The sequence below is a fragment of the Rhinolophus sinicus genome, linkage group LG18, assembly GCF_036562045.2.
Source record: "Rhinolophus sinicus isolate RSC01 linkage group LG18, ASM3656204v1, whole genome shotgun sequence".
Taxonomy (NCBI): domain Eukaryota; kingdom Metazoa; phylum Chordata; class Mammalia; order Chiroptera; family Rhinolophidae; genus Rhinolophus; species Rhinolophus sinicus.
In genome coordinates this window covers 14,473,194-14,491,594 of record NC_133767.1, presented here as the reverse complement: position 1 = coordinate 14,491,594, position 18,401 = coordinate 14,473,194, and the positions used below count along the sequence as shown (strand labels likewise).

General features: G+C 50.4%; 1 protein-coding gene across 3 annotated transcripts in view; it reads right to left on the bottom strand.

Annotated features, from left to right (window-relative positions):
• The window catches only part of ABCA3 (ATP binding cassette subfamily A member 3), a 44,433-nt gene that overhangs the window by 14,528 nt on the left and 11,504 nt on the right, over positions 1-18,401 (bottom strand). For all 3 annotated transcript variants that reach the window (XM_074322818.1, XM_074322817.1, XM_074322816.1), the window contains 13 exons: positions 18,112-18,277; positions 14,721-14,980; positions 12,226-12,342; positions 11,801-11,921; positions 8,922-9,095; positions 6,887-7,068; positions 5,006-5,149; positions 4,333-4,462; positions 4,015-4,169; positions 3,584-3,739; positions 3,103-3,313; positions 2,020-2,170; positions 188-286 (listed from right to left, as the gene is read on the bottom strand). In XM_074322818.1, coding sequence (XP_074178919.1) covers positions 188-286; positions 2,020-2,170; positions 3,103-3,313; positions 3,584-3,739; positions 4,015-4,169; positions 4,333-4,462; positions 5,006-5,149; positions 6,887-7,068; positions 8,922-9,095; positions 11,801-11,921; positions 12,226-12,342; positions 14,721-14,980; positions 18,112-18,277 — 2,066 coding nt within the window. The remainder of the gene's footprint in view (positions 1-187; positions 287-2,019; positions 2,171-3,102; positions 3,314-3,583; positions 3,740-4,014; positions 4,170-4,332; positions 4,463-5,005; positions 5,150-6,886; positions 7,069-8,921; positions 9,096-11,800; positions 11,922-12,225; positions 12,343-14,720; positions 14,981-18,111; positions 18,278-18,401) is intronic.

Here is an 18,401-nt window from a genome sequence, read left to right as displayed (position 1 = left end):
CTAATAAGAGTCACGATTTGAATTCAGGGCTCTGAGAGCTGGCCCACTGCCCTGCTCCCACCCCCGGCATACGTCCACCCGCAGATAGGTGTTCCAGATGATAACAGAGGGGACCGCTTTATCACCGTGCTCTAAAAAAATTATCCAAGTCACTGAGTCTTAAACTGATGAAAACACGTTTACTGACCGTAGGAAGACTTCCTCCATGGTGGTGACAGAGGCCCCAAAGCTGGCAATGCCCAGCTCCTTCTGCTTCTTTTCCAGTTTTGCAAAAAGACTTTCAAACCTGAAAAAAGACCCCAAGTGATGAGTTGTTTCTCAGTGACTTTCCAGATAACTCTTTCCTAAATAATTACCTCCACGCAATATGGGGGAGGGACAAAGGACAAAAGACATGAGATCCCTGAAACGCCATTTCAAAAAAAAAAAAAAAAAGTTGGGTTTTGTTCCCTGTTTCCCCCCACCCCAACATATTTTGTGAGTACTTAGGCCAGTAAGGTATTCTTTGATAGAATACACACCTACATGAGATGACAAAACCAATCAAAACATTTATTTGATTTCAGGGAAGGGAAAAACTTTCTAAGAAGAAATCACACGGGAAAAAATATGACCCATTAAATGTAAAACATCTGCATGGGAAAAAAAAAAATCCCACAAAATTAGGCAGCAACAAATTGGAAAAAGTTGCAACAAAAATGGTTGATATTAATTAACAACACGGGTTTGAACTGTGTGTGTCCACTTATATGCAGATTTTTCCAATAAATATGTACAGTACTATAAACGTATTTTGTCTGCCTTATGACGTGAGTAGTAACATTTTCTTCTCTTTAGATTACACTATTGTAAGAATACAGCATATGATACATATGACATGCAAAAATATGAATTAATTGACTGTTTATGTTATCAGTAAGGCTTCCAGTCAGCAGTGGGCTATTAGTAGGTCAGTTTTTGAGGAGCCAAAAGTTCTATGTGGCTTTTTGACTGCGTGGGGGTTGGTGCCCCAAGCCCCGTGTTGTTCTAGGGTTAGCTGATGAATAAACGAGCAAGAGACATGAACACACAGTATCCAGAAGAAGCAAGGCTTAAAGGCCAGTAAGCACTGAAAATGTTCAACCTCCTGCCAGCAGGAATGGAAGAAATACAAAATGCCAATCAAGTAAATGTGTGCCATTTTCACCCATCAGATACACAAATACTAAAAAACAAACAAACAAACAAACAAACAAACACCCTTTACTCAAAGCTGGCAACGGTGGAGTAAAATGGACACTCTCCTATCCTGCTAATGGGGAAGCCAAACACACCCCCTTTCTAGAAGGGAACTTGGTCCTATTGACCCCAAGACCAGGAATCTACCCTAAGGAGGGGCCACTGGAGATCTTGACAGAGTTTTCTAGAAGGATGTTCATTAACATATATTTATATATATTTGGAAAACCACGAGCATGTGGTAACAGAGATGTTATATAAATTACAGTACATCTGAGTCAGGGAACGCTATGCAGTTATTAAAACCACGTTACTCAATCAGGCTTGTAGCAAGATTAAATGTACTTTTAAGATTTACGTCCCAAAGTTTCAGAATGTGAATAAGTTTGGTTTTTACCTCCCCACACTGGCAGTCTGCTCTGCTTATGAGGCAGAATTTGAGTCTATGACTCAGAATCTAAGGCCGAGGAGACATACAAATTCACAGTTCCACAGAGAACTCTGGATGCGCTGCTGTGCGTATTTCACCCAGTGTGACCAATGTGCCCCTTTGATGAGTCAGACACTTTTCTGCTTCTCAGAGACAAGTGATGGTTCTCCCAGCTCGCTGCACAGAGAGGCCTGGCACTTTGGACCCAGCAAGCAGATTCACCACGCACTGCCCATCACCAGCCCAGGAGCTGAGAGATCCCACTGGCCACGCCTGACAGGTGCAGGGCAGGTGGCGAAGCATGGAACCCTCAAGGCCCACTGAGCCTCCTTTTCGGATCTCTCCCTGTGCGTTCGCTCTGGGATGTGTACCTGTGCGTGCTCTCCTTGGGAAGAACGAATGACAGCTCTGCTCCAGCGCTGCTCTCCAGGGTGGCGTTGGGGACGTGGTGGCGGACCAGCCGGGAGATGCCTTCAGGGTTGCAGTGAGGCTCTTTCACCAGCGTCATGTGGTAGCCTGCGCCTGGAATACAGCGGAGCCCCCGTAAGGCTCTCTCACGTCTCCTGGACCACCTGGGGACCTCGGGCTCACCAGGCAGGCTCATGGGGAAGGGGCTGGAGAGCAGGTGCAGCTGAGCCAGAACGAATGCATCTCAGGGCTACTCAGTGCTGTCCTAAGGGTCTTGCCTCCTGCTCCCTAGCTGGGAAGAGATGCTGAAAAATTTGGGTACTGAGCATAAGGAGGTGAAACCCGAGCCAGACTATGGACTTCAAGTCTCAGAGTCTGTGGGAGGCACTGTCCGCAAGACCTGTTCTCCCCACTTTCTTGGTACTGGAACCCCAGAATGAAGGCCGCCCTCTCCAGCTGCCGCCAGCCTGATGGTGACTACATCGGGTCACCATCTGCTTGACAGGGCTGTGTGCTGGCCAAGGGAAGCCACAGGAGCAAGATGTCCAACTCCTGGGGTGTCTAAGAGGAGGGGTGCTCGTCTTTTGTCTTTGTCCTCCCTGCTGGCGGAACGTGGATGGGACCTGGCATGCCAGCACCATATTATGGACCATGAGCTGCCCACATAGCAAAGGTCCTGATTCCATGCGACTCACCAGCCCTGAACCACGCTGTGGAGCATGCTGGTTTGAGAGCTGAATACTGGCAAGTATGAACAGTGGCTACTCCAAGGGCACTGGTGCTCTCGGCTGCCCTGAGGCTCAACTGCTATTTCCCTGGCCATGACCGTCCGTCCTTCTAACAAAATCAAGACTATCTGCTCCACTCCCCTCCTCACTAATTCTCACAAGGTCCTCTGCCTGGGGCCTCGGCTCTCCATCCAGAGGTAGGAGATGGGAAGTGTACAGAAGGCTTCTCCCATCTGATCTCAGGGGCCCTTCATGACGCTGGCCCCACACGGAAGGGAGCGTGGGCTGCCCGCCGGCTTCCTGCCCTCGGCTGCTCACCGTATTTCTGTTTGAGGAACAGCGATGACCCGCAGCACTGCAGCTCCCCCTTGGCCATGATGGCGATGCGGTCCCCCAGCAGGTCAGCCTCGTCCATGAAATGGGTGGTCAGCAGGATGGTGCGGTCACTTTTCTGCTGCTGAAGAAGGTCCCAGATGGCCCTCCTGGAGATGGCATCCATGCCCGAGGTGGGCTCGTCCAGCATCAGCACCTGGAAGACAGAGGGACAGCCTTGTGACAATGGCAGAGCCACACCCAGGTGCAGGCTGGCTGTACTGTTGGCCCTGAGTGGCTCAAGTCCCACGAAGCAGCAGCAGTACCGCCTTTGCCACGCTTCCCATCCAGGGTGTCCAGGGCCGAGGAGCCTGGGCCAGCAGCCAGCCCAGGCTGACGGGAGCTGGAGGCACTGCCTATGGGCCCTGCTGCCCAAGTGTTTGTCCACCACGTGTGGGGGCCCTGCCCGTGTCCTGCTGCCCCTGACCTTGGAGCCGGCGATGAGGGCGATGCCGATGGACAGCTTGCGCTTCATGCCCCCGCTCAGGAACCTGCACCGGGAGCCCCGCTTGTCCTCCAGACCGAGGATGTGCAGCATCTGCTTGACTTCCTCAGGGCACTTGTGGCGCGACAAGCCTTTCAGCTGCAACAGCAGGGGACAGAGAAGGGGCAGGGGCTTCTGACACTCGTCCAGCAAGCCACTTAGCCTTGGCGTTGTCTCATCCCATCATGGGCTGGCCTCCGAGTCCCCACTTCCCTCCCGCCTCCCCTACTCCAGCTGTGCGGGGGCTCCTAGGAGTAGGTTTCTGTGGCCGGGAGGCTACGGGCCCAGCTGGCTGCCTCCGGAACCCGAGCGAGGGGCAGGCTATAGAACAAGCTTGGCAACGACGACCTCCGCGTCCTACCCGGCCAGCTCACCTGAGCGTAGAAGTACAGGTGCTCTGCGACTGTCAGGTTGTCAAACAGGACGTCATGCTGCGGGCACAGGCCCAGGCTCCTCCGGATCTGAACCATGTCTTGTGAAATTTCATACCCGTTGATATACGCCCGGCCACTGGTTGGGGGGAAGAGACCTACGGCCAAGCAGAAGACCCCCGAGGGTTAGGTGCAGCTGAATATCCTGCCAGTCTGCAAGGGGTGCGAGGACCTCACCGAGTCCACATGGTTTCACCTCGTTTTATTGTGAATGGGTTTGCCGGTCACCCCACTGGCTGCGGTGGCCACGTGGACCCTCACCTGTGAGCATGGAGAGAGTGGTAGTCTTCCCCGCGCCATTGTGGCCCAGCAGGACGGTGATCTGCCCCTCGTACAGGTTCAGGTTCAGGTCTCTGACGGCCGTCTTGCCCTTGTTCCCCACTCTGAACACCTGGAGGAAAGGCAGACGCCCCTTGGGATCTCACTCCACGGGCCCCTCCCACTCCCCTGTGGAATACCCACTGAGGGTTCTAAGGGGAACTACACCCAGCACCACCAGACAGCACAGAGAGGTGGAAGTTTTGGGGAGAGTGCTGATTGGATGCCATGTAGCCCCCCCCTACTCTCCGGCCTCCCCCGCCCCCTCCAGGTCCCAGACATCCCCCACGTCTGGAAGTGAAGGCACATGAGGCCCAGGCATCGCTGTGCAGCCAGCACAGCGAGCGTTCACTACAAAGCTACTGAGAGGTTAAGTCCAGGTGGTGGCATGTGTGGCTGATCTGACCGACTCTCTACAGTGGGCCCTGGTGACACAGAGCCCGAGGGCTGGCCGGTGTCTGGGACAGCCTGTTGGACAGCAGCCCCAGGGATCCAGGAGGTAACAAGGCCTGCACGATAGTCACCAGCTTGGGGATAGCCCTGGGCAAGGCAGCAGGTCTCACCGCCTGTGACCCTGACGCCCCTTGACCCGGCCCGGCCCCACAGAGTGTGGCACCTTGGACACATGCTTGATCTTGATCCCAGCCACCAGGTCCTCTGGCTCAGCTTCAAAGAACTCTGTCTTGAGCGCTTTCTCAGGGTCGTCGTCTTCTTCCTCTTTCCCTAAAACTGTCCTCGGGCGCCCGCACCAATACGAGGGCTAGGATAGCAATCAGGTGGGTGTCAGAAGGCCCGTCGTGTTTGTGACAGAGCAACAACTAACGGACATGCTAAACACACACAGCCACCAGCCCTCGGTGTCCCCAGACACGGCCTCCTCTGTAGGAGACCCCACTCAGAGCCCCAGTGCTGGGTCAGGATCCAACGCAGCCTCTCACTCTCTACCCCTGGGAAAGCGCTCAGCCTCAGCGTCCTGATCTGCCATAGGGCATGATGGCAACTCACAGGCTTAGTGCTGTATCATATCCACTAAGATATGATACAGAGGAAAAGAACATGCTGACACTTAATACGGACAGGTTGTTGAAAGTTCTAGTCCAGAATGACACTGGGGCAGAAAATGAAGGAGGCCCCAATTCCACACTCCCAGCTCAGCTCCATGGGCGCTTGTGAACTAAGCAGGAGGAGCCAAAGGGCTGGGCCTCCCTGTCTAAAGAACGACCCTTCATCCTCTGTCTAGACGAGGACAACCCCCTACCCTCTGTCTGGCCATCACAGTGACAGGCTGTGTGAGGGGTAAGACTATAACTACAAACCATATATACTCCCCACCCTTGAGGGTAACCTGGGGGCACAGGTAACACGAGGGTGTGGGCAGGGGCACAGGAAAGGTAGGAACAGGGCTCTGGAAGAAGTAACCCCAGAAGTAATCCCGAGGGTGGAGAATTCGTGTAACCCACAGGGGAGTCCCAGTGTATTTCTAGTGCCTGGAATAGCTCTGGCACAGCCTGAGCCACCGATTGTAAGGGACACATTTCTCACATTTCTGACTTTGCAATCAGACTGTGTCTTAGAAATCATGGAATGCCATAGTCTAACCACAGTTTTCTTTTTTAGTGATAAAGTAATGGTGCCTCTAATAATCCATGGCATTTTAGATTTGAGGAAATAGATAATGGACACTTTATAAGTATTTGCTGAATCAAAGAATTAACACTGACGTGGCACCTAACTATTCATCAATAGGAAATTAGTTAAATACATGGTGGGACATCCATGGAATACTGTGCAGTCATTAAAAAAATGAAGTTGTTTCATAAAAATGCATATATTTAAGTATATTTGTATTTATAAATAAAACAAAATTTATAAATACGTATAGATAAAAATCTAAATGTATATTAATAAATAGATCTAAACATAGAGGTATTTAATCTAAGATGTACCATTGTTAGGTTAAAAAAAAAAAAAGCAGGTTTCCAGCATTTTTACAATATGATCCCTTTCTTAAAAAACCAACTATATATGTTATACACACATATTGTGTACACTATAAGTGGTTTATGCATAGAAAAAAACCCGAGGAACTACACACCAAAGTGTCAACGGTGTTTGTCTCTGTGCTGTATATTCCGGCAATGCAATCATTTTTACAGGAAGCTGTATTACTTTATAGGCAGAAAACCCCCCAAGTGACAAGAAAGAGGCACAGGTGGGGCTGTGCTGGGACTGTGGGTGGTGGGCCAGAGCGAGCTCCTTCTCTTGGACCCTGGAGAGCAGGGAGCATCTCAGGCAGTGGAGATGGGATGGGGGTAGCGGGGTGGGTCTCAGGGCCTTTTGGACACACAGCTCACCAACCAAGCACAGGGCAGGCACCTCTATCCCAGCCTGACTAGGCGTCGTATGTCAGGGACTGGAGGGGATCCAGAATGAATGCTGGGGACCCCTCACCCTCACAGAGGTGGCCAATGTGAGGAGCAGGGGTGTCAGGACTCACCATGACAAAGAAGTACCAGGGCTGGGGCACACCAAACTGCCCCGGGAAGACGGCCTCTATGTACCAGGTGACCAGGCCGTAGAGGACCGAGTCCAGCAGCAGCATGCCCAGCACTTGGCCAAAGGTAAAGCAGTCATCCACGTTGACAGGACTCAGGAGGTCTCGCCACTGGACACCTGTGCCTGGAACACACACCAGGAAACAGGCCTAAAACGAACTTGCAGCCGCAGACAGCACACGTGCATGTGTCCCTGCCAAGGCAGCATGACGTCTCCTCTCCCGCTTTTATAGAGAATCTGATGACTCTCTCCAGGTCTTCAAGACAAGAGTAAGTTACAAAATCGATGTGATAGAACCAGCAAAAGATCATGAACTGACTATATGGGCTCACGTTTGATTTATGACCTATATACACAACACACATATACACATACACGTATATATATATGTGGGAGAAGCCCAACACTGGAACAGTGCACATTTCATGTTTTTAAAAAGAGAAAAACTTTACACGTATAAAGCTCTATTTAGTGTTGCTCATAGTGTTTTGTCTTCTCTCTGGTTTGCAACAGCACAGTGCAAACGATGCTTGAGGATTCTGTGTGACCAGTCCACCTTCTGCTGGCTCGAGGGTCCCTGATGGAAGTGGCTGCTCTCCAACCTTAGTCAATGTTCACTTTCAAACCACTAGAAATGTGCCTGTTTTAAGAAAATTCAGTATAGAACTTTGAAAAACAAGAGGGGCCATATAGTTAGATTCCTCTTTGTAAATGGCTTTTAGAAAACTATCTGAACCCTGGAAGGGCCTGTGTATTTTAAAAGCCTGCAATTTTATCACACACTGCTAAACATGGAAATGCACATATTTAAAAGTTAAAGTGTTACAAGACATTGCCAAGTGAAGACAAAAATTCTAAAAATAAAACCACACTGAAGGTTGCCGTGACTACCCACCTGCCTCCTTCCACAGACTCACAACCAGACAGCTACAACTAGGAATTGCATGGCGGGAAGAAACAAGAGCATCCAGCCTGAAGAGAACATCTGGACAGGGCAGGACCCAAATGGTCTTAAAATCCACACAGGTCAGTCATTTAGAAGGGGAATGACTGCTCATCTCCTGCTAGTGGAGCCACAAAGCACAGAAGCTCCAGGGAGACGGATGCCAGCATATCACCAGCCTCGCAGAAACTCACCTGCACCCCTCGTGCCTGAGAAACAGAGCAAGCAAGAGAGGTGGGGCGGGCCGGTCAGAGTCCAGCCGCCTCTGCAAGGCCCTTCTGTGGGACGGGTTTGAGTGATCTGGAAATGAATGGGGCCTTCTCCTAAGACAGAGAGCTCTAAGACGTGAGCTCTCCATCTCTGCAGACTCCCCAGTAGGTGAGGGGTTAAGGGTCACACTAGGTGCCCTCTCATCCCTTTTAGAGGAGCATGCTTGACTCCATCAATTGAAATCTGAGCAGCGACTGCAAGGTTTGCAGTCAAAGTCAGCCCAAAGAACTGTCTTATTTGATCCCCAGGATATTTTAAACATCAGGAAATTTCACAAAAATCAAGAAAACAATGTTCTGGTCTTTCCCTTGTTTCTCTCTCGGGCCTCCCCATCCTCATCTTGACTCATTGCAGGTTTCAGGGGAGGAGAGAGTGGGGAGATGCTAATGGTACCACTTTACTAAGAGGTAGGAGTGGATCAAAACCAATGGACTTTGAGACCATGTGGGTGATCATTCCGAATGCCTCCTGAGGCAGGCAGAGACTCAGAGGTAATTGAGTGGAATCCCACATCAGCAGGTACAGATACTCACATCCAGCGTTTTCCTACAATAACAGCAGGTTCAAGGCAGGGCCTTGAGAAAACTCAAGGGAGGGACTGCACTGGCCCAGTGATGGCCAATGCCAAGGCTTCTAAATGCATCACTGGCGCAGCTGTCCTGACGTGTCTGTTTATCACGAGAGCTAGAGGTGCCTCTGCTTGAACTCTGTCTGCGTGTAACTAAACCAGCAAGGGCAGCTTGTGGAAAAGGAAAACACTCACCTTTCGCTTCAAATTTTCCTATGAGCTGGGCTCCCATCGCCATGGCGACATTAGACAAGAGACAGGAGAAGAGCTTCTGGCTAAGAGTCATCCAGTTGTATCGAGGAGCAACGAAGAAGTAGGGGATGTATGTGAAAAAGTACAGGAAGCCCCCGACAGCTGCTGCCATGTTGGCTACAGATGGAGAGAGGAGGACAAGTATAGTAAAGAGCATTTGCATGAATGTGTCAAAAGGGAGACTGTGCTCCATCCACCGGAGAAAGAAGAACCCTCGTGGGGCGAACCGCTTGACCCCTCCCTGAATCAGCTGTTGACGCTGGAACACAGGCCCCAGTGCTGGGGGACTCCAGGCTCCTGCAGCACTTTGTGTTGTCGAGGTACCTGTGCCCTAGGGAACCTGCCCGGGGTAGCACGTGTCTCCCTCAGCCCGGGCCCCCACACTGATTTCTCTAGCCCTCTCCTGCAGACTTCACTTCCAGTTGCCTGGACGTCACACACCTGACATGACTCATACTGAGCCCCCCACGTCTTACTTCTCACCTGGTCTGGACCCTCTCATTCACTCATTTATCCTACAGACACTCACTGAGACCCTGTTCCAGGCACCTGGGAGACTGCTGCAAACAAAACAAAGCCCCCCACCCCAAGTTTATAATCCGGTGGGGACACAGATAGTAAATGAATGAGCAATAAGGCAAAGAATGGGGACATAATGTTCCCTGGGCCAGGAGCTGTGACCATGACGAGGTGGCCAAGGAAGGCTCTGATAAGGTGACACGTGGGAAAGACCTGAAAGAGACGAGGACCAGGTCATGGAGGTGTGGGGAGAACACGGCTTTAGTCCACGCTGGTGGCCCTCAAATGCTTTGGTCTTAAGGCCCGTTTACTCTCTTAAAGTTATTAAGGACGTCAAAGACCTTTTGTTTAGGTAGCTCACATGTGTATCAATGTTTAATGTATAGAAGTTAATCCTAAGAAAATTTCAAGATTTAAGAATAAAAATAATAGACCCATTACAAGTTTACATAAATATTTTTATGAAAAACAGCTCTATTTCCCACGATTTAGTGAGACGAGTACATTGTGTTACATTTTTGCAAACCTCTGTCATGTCTGACTTAACATAGTAAAGCTGGGTTATCATACCTGCTTCTGCGTTCACTCTGTTGTGTTACATTGTTTTGAATGAAGTGAATGAAGAAATCAGCTCCACATATATTAGTAGGAAAGGTGGCGGGGGGGTATTTAATAGCCTTTCAGATATTTGTGGATATGGTTTCTTGACATGACACCATGAAACAAGAGGTAATTCCTTAAAGGTTAGGTGCCACATGGAATGAAACCAAACAATGATCTTTTCATACTCTGTTACACTAAAACCCATCAGTCTAACTTACACTTTGAAGGGATTAATCTTCTTTCATGATTTTGTAACATAATGCTTTGTTCATTGGGAAAACATCGCTTATTAAGTTATACAGATCTTCTAACTGTTGACACAGTTTATTATACAGCAGAGGACCTAAATACTGGGGGTGCCAAAGAAACGTATACATGTTTTAAGAGATGTTATCTATGCTCAAGCAGTAGTTTGCCATAATCTGAAGTGTCTGGATGCTGATGGGAACCACTTTGAGCACCTCTTGTCATTGCAGAAGTCAAACGTGACTTGTATCCATCTTTGTTATCAGCATATATTGAGTATTACAATTAATTCAGTTTTTCCCTTCTTAAAATGTGTATCCATTTTTTTGGCACCCTCTGTAGATATTTCTCCCAAGAGGACACATGAGATGGCCAACAGACACATGAAAAGATGCTCAATGTCCCTGGTTATCAGGGAAATGCAAATCAAACCACAATGAGCTATCACCTGAAACCTGAATGAATGGCCACCATCAAAAAGACAACAAATTACAAGCGTTGGCGAGGATGTGGAGAAAAGGGAACCCTCATGCACTGTTGGTGAGAGTGTAAATTAGTGCAGCCACATGGAAAACAGTATAGAGGTTCCTCAAAAACGTTAAAAATAGAACCACCATATGACCCAGCAATTCCACTTCTGGGTATTTATCTGAAGAAATCCAAAACACTAATTTGAAAAGATATATGCACCTTTATGTTCACTGCAGCATTACTTACAGTAGCCAAGATATGGAAGCAACCTAGACGTCCATCAGTGGAAGGCGGGATACAGAGGTGCTACATGTACAGTGGACTATTAATGGCTATAAAAAGGAACGAAAGCTTGCTATTTGCAACATGGATGAACCAAGAGAGTGTTGTGCTAAGTGAGATAAGTTGGACAGAGAAAGACAAATACCGTATGATTGCACTTGCATGTGGAATCTAAAATGCCAAACAAATGAACCGACAAAATGAAACAGAAACAAACTCCTAGAGACAGAGAACAAAAGGACGGCTGCCAGAGCAGAGGGAAGGGGGGAGGGGCGGGAAAGGGGAAGGGGATTAAGAATCCAAACTTCTGATTATAAAATAAGCCATGGGGATGTAATGTACAGCACAGGGAATAGAGTCGATAATGTTGGTATAACTATGTATGGGGCAGATGGTTACTCGACTTACGGTGGTGACCACTTTGTAAGGTATATAAATGTTGAATCACTGTTGTCCACCTGAAACTAATATATTGTATGTCCATTATGATTAAAAATAAATTTGAAAAGGATTATTCAGGGTGTTCTTCAATACCCAGAACATTGAGTCCAAAGGAAGGTGCCGTACAACAGTCCCCCGCCCCCTGCCCCAGTCTCCGGGTTATTTCTACTTATCCCAAATGAAAGTGCCCGGTTTTCTGAGATTTGGATCACGCCCCCCTCCCCCGCCCTGTCCTCTTCCCAGGGGGCAGGACGACTCACCTTTGCTGAAGAAGGTGCTGACCATGAAGCTGAAGGAGATGGAGGAGATGGCAAAGCAGGCCAGGAAGACCAGCACGAGCGAGGGGTCACTGTGTGTGAGCACGGCCACGTCCTTCTTCACCTGCGCCACGTGCCGCCCCAGAGGTCAGTACGCACAGGTGACAGCGGGGAAGGTGGAAACAAAACCAGGAAGAGTCGTAAACAGTCTGCCCACGAATGAAACTGGTGGCGATGGGCGAAGGGTCTACATGGAGCGTGACTGAGAAACCACCAGTCCTGTCTCTACCGAGCCCAGGCAGACGCCCCTGAGAGCCGCAAACAGGGCGTCTCGGGGTCTCTGTAGTGGTGCGAGGGCTGCCTCTGGCCTCCCATCGGCCTGAAAGCCATGCTCTTAACATCAGATACCCCCTCGAAGTCACACTTGCCTTGACGCAGAAGAGCAGGGTCATGAAGGAGACGGCGACGAGGAGGAAGAGGAAGAAGAGCAGGAACCAGGCGGCCCAGTGCAGCCAGCTGCTGAGCCCCATCATGCGCATGTATTCCTGGGGGAGCAAAACGCCCCGACACCCGCCCTCAGGTGTCTGCTGCGGGCGAGTGCCCACCGCCTCCAGGCCGGGCCCTGGCGCCCTCCGTGCACTGGCTGCCCTGAGAGCCTGTGTGTGACGGCGCAGATGCGCGGTGGGTGTCACACACAGGCCAGGGCAGGACACGGGACACCCGGGTCACAGAGCAGGCGGAGGAACAGTGAAGCACACACTGGCCGGAGGCAGAAGACACAAGTGGCTCTATCATGTCAGTTCCTGACTTTGGGGCGCGAGGAATTGCACCTTCTTCCTACCTTTCCCCAGTCCTAACTGCTAAGCCCCTGGGACTCCCTCTCTGCTTCCCAGCCAAGATTAGCCACCTTTCCCCTCACCCTAGTGAGCTCCCTTAGCCTCTACTTGGCCACTGTACCCCTGGCCCCCACCTGCCACACCCTCAGATATGAGCACGCATTAGCTTTGTGTTGACTAAGCTAACAAACTCGCTGGGCAGTCCTTCACTCTATGGAGCAACCCCAAACTCCCGGCCTGTGCTTCCCAGACTTTTCTGAGCGCCCCTGACTGCCCCCCAGCAAGCTGTGTGGTAGGGTAACTGGTGCCGGGGTTCTGAGTCAGGAGAGCAGAGCCTGGTCCCTCCGCTCGCTAGTACCAACCACACGAACTCCCTTGCTGCAAAGCGTGGCCCCAGGGCTGTTCCAGAATCAGCAGTGACGTGGGAACACTTTAGAAGCCAAAGCTACTGCCTCCCCTCCTGCTATTCTGAAATGAGGGGTCCAGACTATTGTTGTGAGGGGCGGGGGCCCCTACAGGAAGGACAGGAATACAGTGATGCCGGGGACAGGCCTTCCTCCAGAGTCCCAGTCAGGCTGACAGGAGGTGCGGTGAGGAAAGCCAGTTCCTGCACTGACCAGGGAGTCCCAGGGCACCGAAGGCTGCACAGTTCAATATGGTGGCCAGCTGACACATGCTGCTATTTCCATTGAAATTCATTAAAATGAAATAAAATGAAAAATTCAGCTCCTCGGTTGCGCTAGCCACATGTGCCCAGTGACGACAATAGTGGACAGCAGACGCAGGACATGTCCATCCATCACCGCAGAATATTCCACTGGATAGTGCTAGTCTAGGGGAGTGGACCAGAGTTGATTGTCTTTTATGAGCCAGGCACTGAGCCAGGCAGCTGACTTTCCAGCTTTTTCTTATGCACAATTTCCAGCCCCCAGAAAAATGGGAAGATTGGTACAATGGTCACTCATGTACCCACCCCTTAGGATGAATAATCACTTAACCGCCTGCCACATTGGTTTTACCTCCACATCTGTAGGTGTCATGTGGACAAACGTTCTTTTCCAAACCATTTCATCATCCTCTGCTAACTACTGAACCTAACACTCTACCACTTTTACTGATGTGATTTAAGGTGCCCAAGCAGACAGTACCCACCTCATCAGTGCTCCCAGCCCCAATAATCACAGATCTGGTGCCTCTGAGGACACACTAAATGTCATTTCACTGGCACTGCAGACATTGCCAAAAGAGGAACTTGAAATAAGTCTTGGATAATCTTGGCAGTGTCACTGGTGTGGGTTTACAGGTGATACTCTTCATTCAGGTGAATAGTATTCACTCAATTAAGTCCATGCTAGTCCTTTCAATGACACTTCATATACTTCTGAATTTCCCATCAGTCTGTGCCTGACCGTCTAGAACTACAGTTGTCCTCCATCTATATGCGAAGCTAATTAGCTTTCTGCTCAGCCATGTGTGCAAACATTTGGCTTGCTGTCTATGTAATCTCTAGAGCAGATCTGTTCCACAGAAATAGAACGCGAGCCACATATGTCATTTAGAATTTTACAGTGGCCACAAAGGAAAAGTTAAAAGAACCAAGTAAAATTAATTTCCATGATGTATCTGACTTAACCCAAAACGTCCAAAATACTGTTTTTCTAACATAATCAATATAGAAATGACTAACGAGCTAGTTTACATTATTTGTTTGTACTAAGGCTTCAAAAACCCAGTGTGTGCTGTACGCTCTTGGCACGACTCAGTTCAGACCAGGTACATTGAAAGTGCTGGAGCCCCTCAGGGGCTCGTGGCTCCCTAGTTGGACAAGGCAGCTCCAGCACCACATTCAGTCCTTAGTATACGTCACACAAAATATGGTGCTTTCGTTTGGTTTTTAAAATCTGGATACACCAGGGCTGGTTTCAAAGAAGCCCCAAGATAGGCCAGCATCAGGGTGGGTGCCCACCCCACCCCACCCCACCCCAAACTGCTCTGTGGCTGCAGGCGCAGCTGCTGCCCCACCTGACACAGGGCCCGGGACACAACCGCCCCCAGATACAACGTGTCCAAGTGTTTTAAAGCGTTACCTTCAGTTTCCTCTCCTTTTCCTGCACGACAGCCCGGATGATGGTGAGGGAGGTGTAAGTGAAACTCAGCATGAGCAGCAGAGGCAGCTGGTACTGGATGGCGACGAGAAAGGGGTCCGAAATGAAAGGAGGGTATGGGAACCTCTTGGCGATCACGGTGAAATTCTCGAACAGCTGGCGCGTGGAGGCGTTTGCGTGGTACTGCATGATGGCTCTGTCCACGGCATGCTGCACGGCCAGGAAGCCTTCTCGGATGTACCCTGAGTGTGGGAGCACAGGACATTCCAGCACAGGGTGTCCACACATCGGAAAAGCCACAGCACGGGGTGCTGCTCACTCAGGGAGCACATGCGCTGAGCTGTACCAGGGCCTCCCTGGGGAACGTGGCCACAGAGCGACTTCACCTGACGCCCTAAGCTCTTCTTCACTCTTCTTGGCTGGTGGCCCCTCCCCTTCAAAGCCAGGCAGGCGACATCTCTGACCCTGCTGCTGCCATCACATCTTCCTCTGACCCTCTCTTCTGCCTCCCTTGCTCACTATTTAAGGACCTGGTGATTACAGAGGGCCCACTGACATAACCAACGATAAGCTTGCTCCCTTGAAGCCAGCTGATTAACTCCATCTGCCACCTTAATATTGCCCTTTGCCGTACGTCCTGACATATTCACAGGCTGAGGATTGGGATGTGGACATCTGTGGAGGGCTGTAATTCTGCGGGCCACAGAGAGTTCTGCCCGTGAGTTACCATCTGAATGGGAAGCAAGCACCACAGCCCAAAGACTGCTGCTGTGAGACCTTTGTGTACCTCTGGTTTCTCCGTGCTGGCCCTTTTTCACTCTTCAAAGCGGTTTGTAATAAAATTCTTAAAGGAAAAAGGGCCTGGGAGTGATAAGCTGGGGATACAGCACTCCAGTCCAGAGCTAAGCTTAGAGGGACTGAGCCTAAGGAAGGAGTGGGCACAGCCTCAGGAATTTTCTCTCCCTAAGGCCCTGGGGCCTGAGCCAAGGACACAGAGTGGGAAGGACACCAGGTACAAGTCTGGGTGGCGTAGGCACCCTCACTCATAAAATACAATGATGTTTAGAACACCTGATGTCCTCTAACACAGAAATGCCTGGGTTCCAGCCTCTAGAAAAGAGAAAAGCAATATGCCAACCACACCCCCATGGTAACATGGGGTTACCATGCCTGTGTGTTTCTACCGTTTGCCTTAGGTTTAAGAATTTTTACAGTTGCGATGATAGTAGGCGCTCAATTAAGGTCACCCATTGCTGTGCTGGATGGGGGCTTACTTTTCATCTTCACAACAAACCCGCAGAGGAGCTAACAATATTCCCATTGGACAGATGGGACCACTGAAGCCCGGCAGCTGAGCCACACCCGGTGTGGGGGCAAAGCTGAGATGGGACCCTGGTCTCTTGGGCTTCAAAGCCAGTGTTTCTCCACGTCAGACCGCCTGCCCCACGAACTACCCTGCCTGCCTGCTCACACCCTGTTCTCTCGCGAGGCTTTGCCATGTTACCATGTGTCCTCATCAAGATGACTTGTGTGGCAGCTCAACACTCGGAGGAATTAAGCCACCACTCTGTACTGTCATTGCCCATTGCTGCAACTTCTGTGATCATAAAGTAAAGCGAGGGCAAACATATCTGTGCACGTGGAGTTTCTCCTTTCAGGCTCTCCCCGGGTTAAATTCTCCTCAGGGGAACCAGTGGGTTTACGGTATGGACCTATGGGGGTGGGCCGGGGGGGGGAGAACACGGGACCAAATGCACCGAGAGCCTGCTGGCTGCCAGGTTCCCATCCTTTCCGCATCGCCTGGGGCCTTCGTCATGCTTTTCTAACAACTTTGTACGAATCTTTGGCATACCAAAAAGTGTTTCTGTCATTTGCTGAAAATGTTTTCCCCCATCTCCTATGTGCTTTTAGTATAGTATTTTACCCTTAAAATCTGTCAGGTCTTTCTTGGGGAACTTTTTGCTGTTGCTTCCACACTTAGGAAATTGTCCACACAAGCAGCCAGCCCCTGGGTCTCAGTGACCAGTCTCTCCTGCTGCTGGATACAGGCAGCAGGTGTGACAGCGGATGCGGCTTCTCCTCAGCTCCCGGGCTGGGGACCTGTCCAGGCCCTCATGATGGGGTTCTCACGCGCCTCACCTTGACTTGCTCACCTGAACCTGGTGACAGGCCCTGACATTAGCCCTTTTCCAAATGCTGGTTACACGTGTGCTGCCTCCTGCCTGCCTGGTTCGCCATTTGGGACATTCCTAGGTCTTTCCATCGAAACCTCTAATAACTCTACTTCCTGCAGACCTGTGGAATCCTGGGTCCTCTGCAATAGCCCCGACGCTGTGGGACCTGCACTGGAGTCTCAGCCTGAGGGTGACCTCTCTAGTCCTGTTACGTCTTGGCTATTCTCTAGCATGTTCCAAGATGTGACTGTGCTTCAGAGGAGACAAACATGCCAACTACCGGCTAAAGTCACATGGGACAGACCCACCCACACACGGACAGGGTATAACTAACTACCCAACATGCAACTGCTACAAACGTTCCACCGACTCAAGTAAACCACGGATGTATAACACAAGGACCACAGAGCTTAAAAAGCCTGCAGAACTCAATACAGGGGCGGCAAGGAAGAGAAGGAAAATGTCAAATCAAGTCCCCAAAATCCAATGCAATCTGAAGCTTCCAAAAAACTGAAATATAGGGCCAGCCCGGTGGCTCAGGCGGTTGGAGCTCCGTGCTCCTAACTCCGAAGGCTGCTGGTTTGATTCCCACATGGGTCAGTGGGCTCTCAACCACAAGGTTGCCAGATCAATTCCTCAAGTCCCCCAAGGAATGGTGGGCAGTGCCCCCTGCAACTAAGATTGAACACGGCACCTTGAGCTGAGCTGCCGCTGAGCTCCCTCATGACTCAGTTGGTCGGAGCGCGTCCTCTCAACCACAGGTTGCCAGCTCGACTCCCGCAAGGGATGGTGGGCTGCGCCCCCTGCAACTAGCAACGGCAACTGGACCTGGAGCTGAGCTGCGCCCTCCACAACTAAGACTGAAAGGACAACAACTTGACTTGGGGGCGGAAAAAAAGTCCTGGAAGTACACACTGTTCCCCAGTAAGTCCTGTTCCTCTTCCCCAATAAAATCTTTCAAAAATATGTTTCATTCAAGAGCCCGTGTCTTCTGAGTAATAAGGAGAGAGCCTTTCCTGTTTCCAAATATTTTAGCCTTTCAGAAGCCAGGTTTACTGGATGCTTTCTTCCTTCTCCTACAAAGAAGATGAAATAGTCCTACAAAGTATTTCTGCAGAGAAATGCAAGGTGGCCTCTCCCTGTGTGATTATCACCAGTCAGCACCTCAGGGGTAACTCAGCCTGCAAAATGCCTCTCACCAGGTTCTCCCCCATCAGGGGACGCAGGTTCCCTCGGTCCTGGGTTTGGGAAAAGTGGAAAAAGGGAAGTGGTGTGCCATCCCTCTGTCTCTTTCAGGAAAAAGGAGCCTGTTTGTGTCCACATGTAATTTCTTCGCGTGTAACTGAACCGTAAGTGATATCTCACCTGTGGAAACAAAGAGAAAATCAACTGCTCTGAGGGATCTAGACAGAGCAGCAAACATCTGCATCAAATGAGAGAGGTTAGGGGATTGTTATTCTGTGAACTCACTACTCTCCCAGGCCCTGCC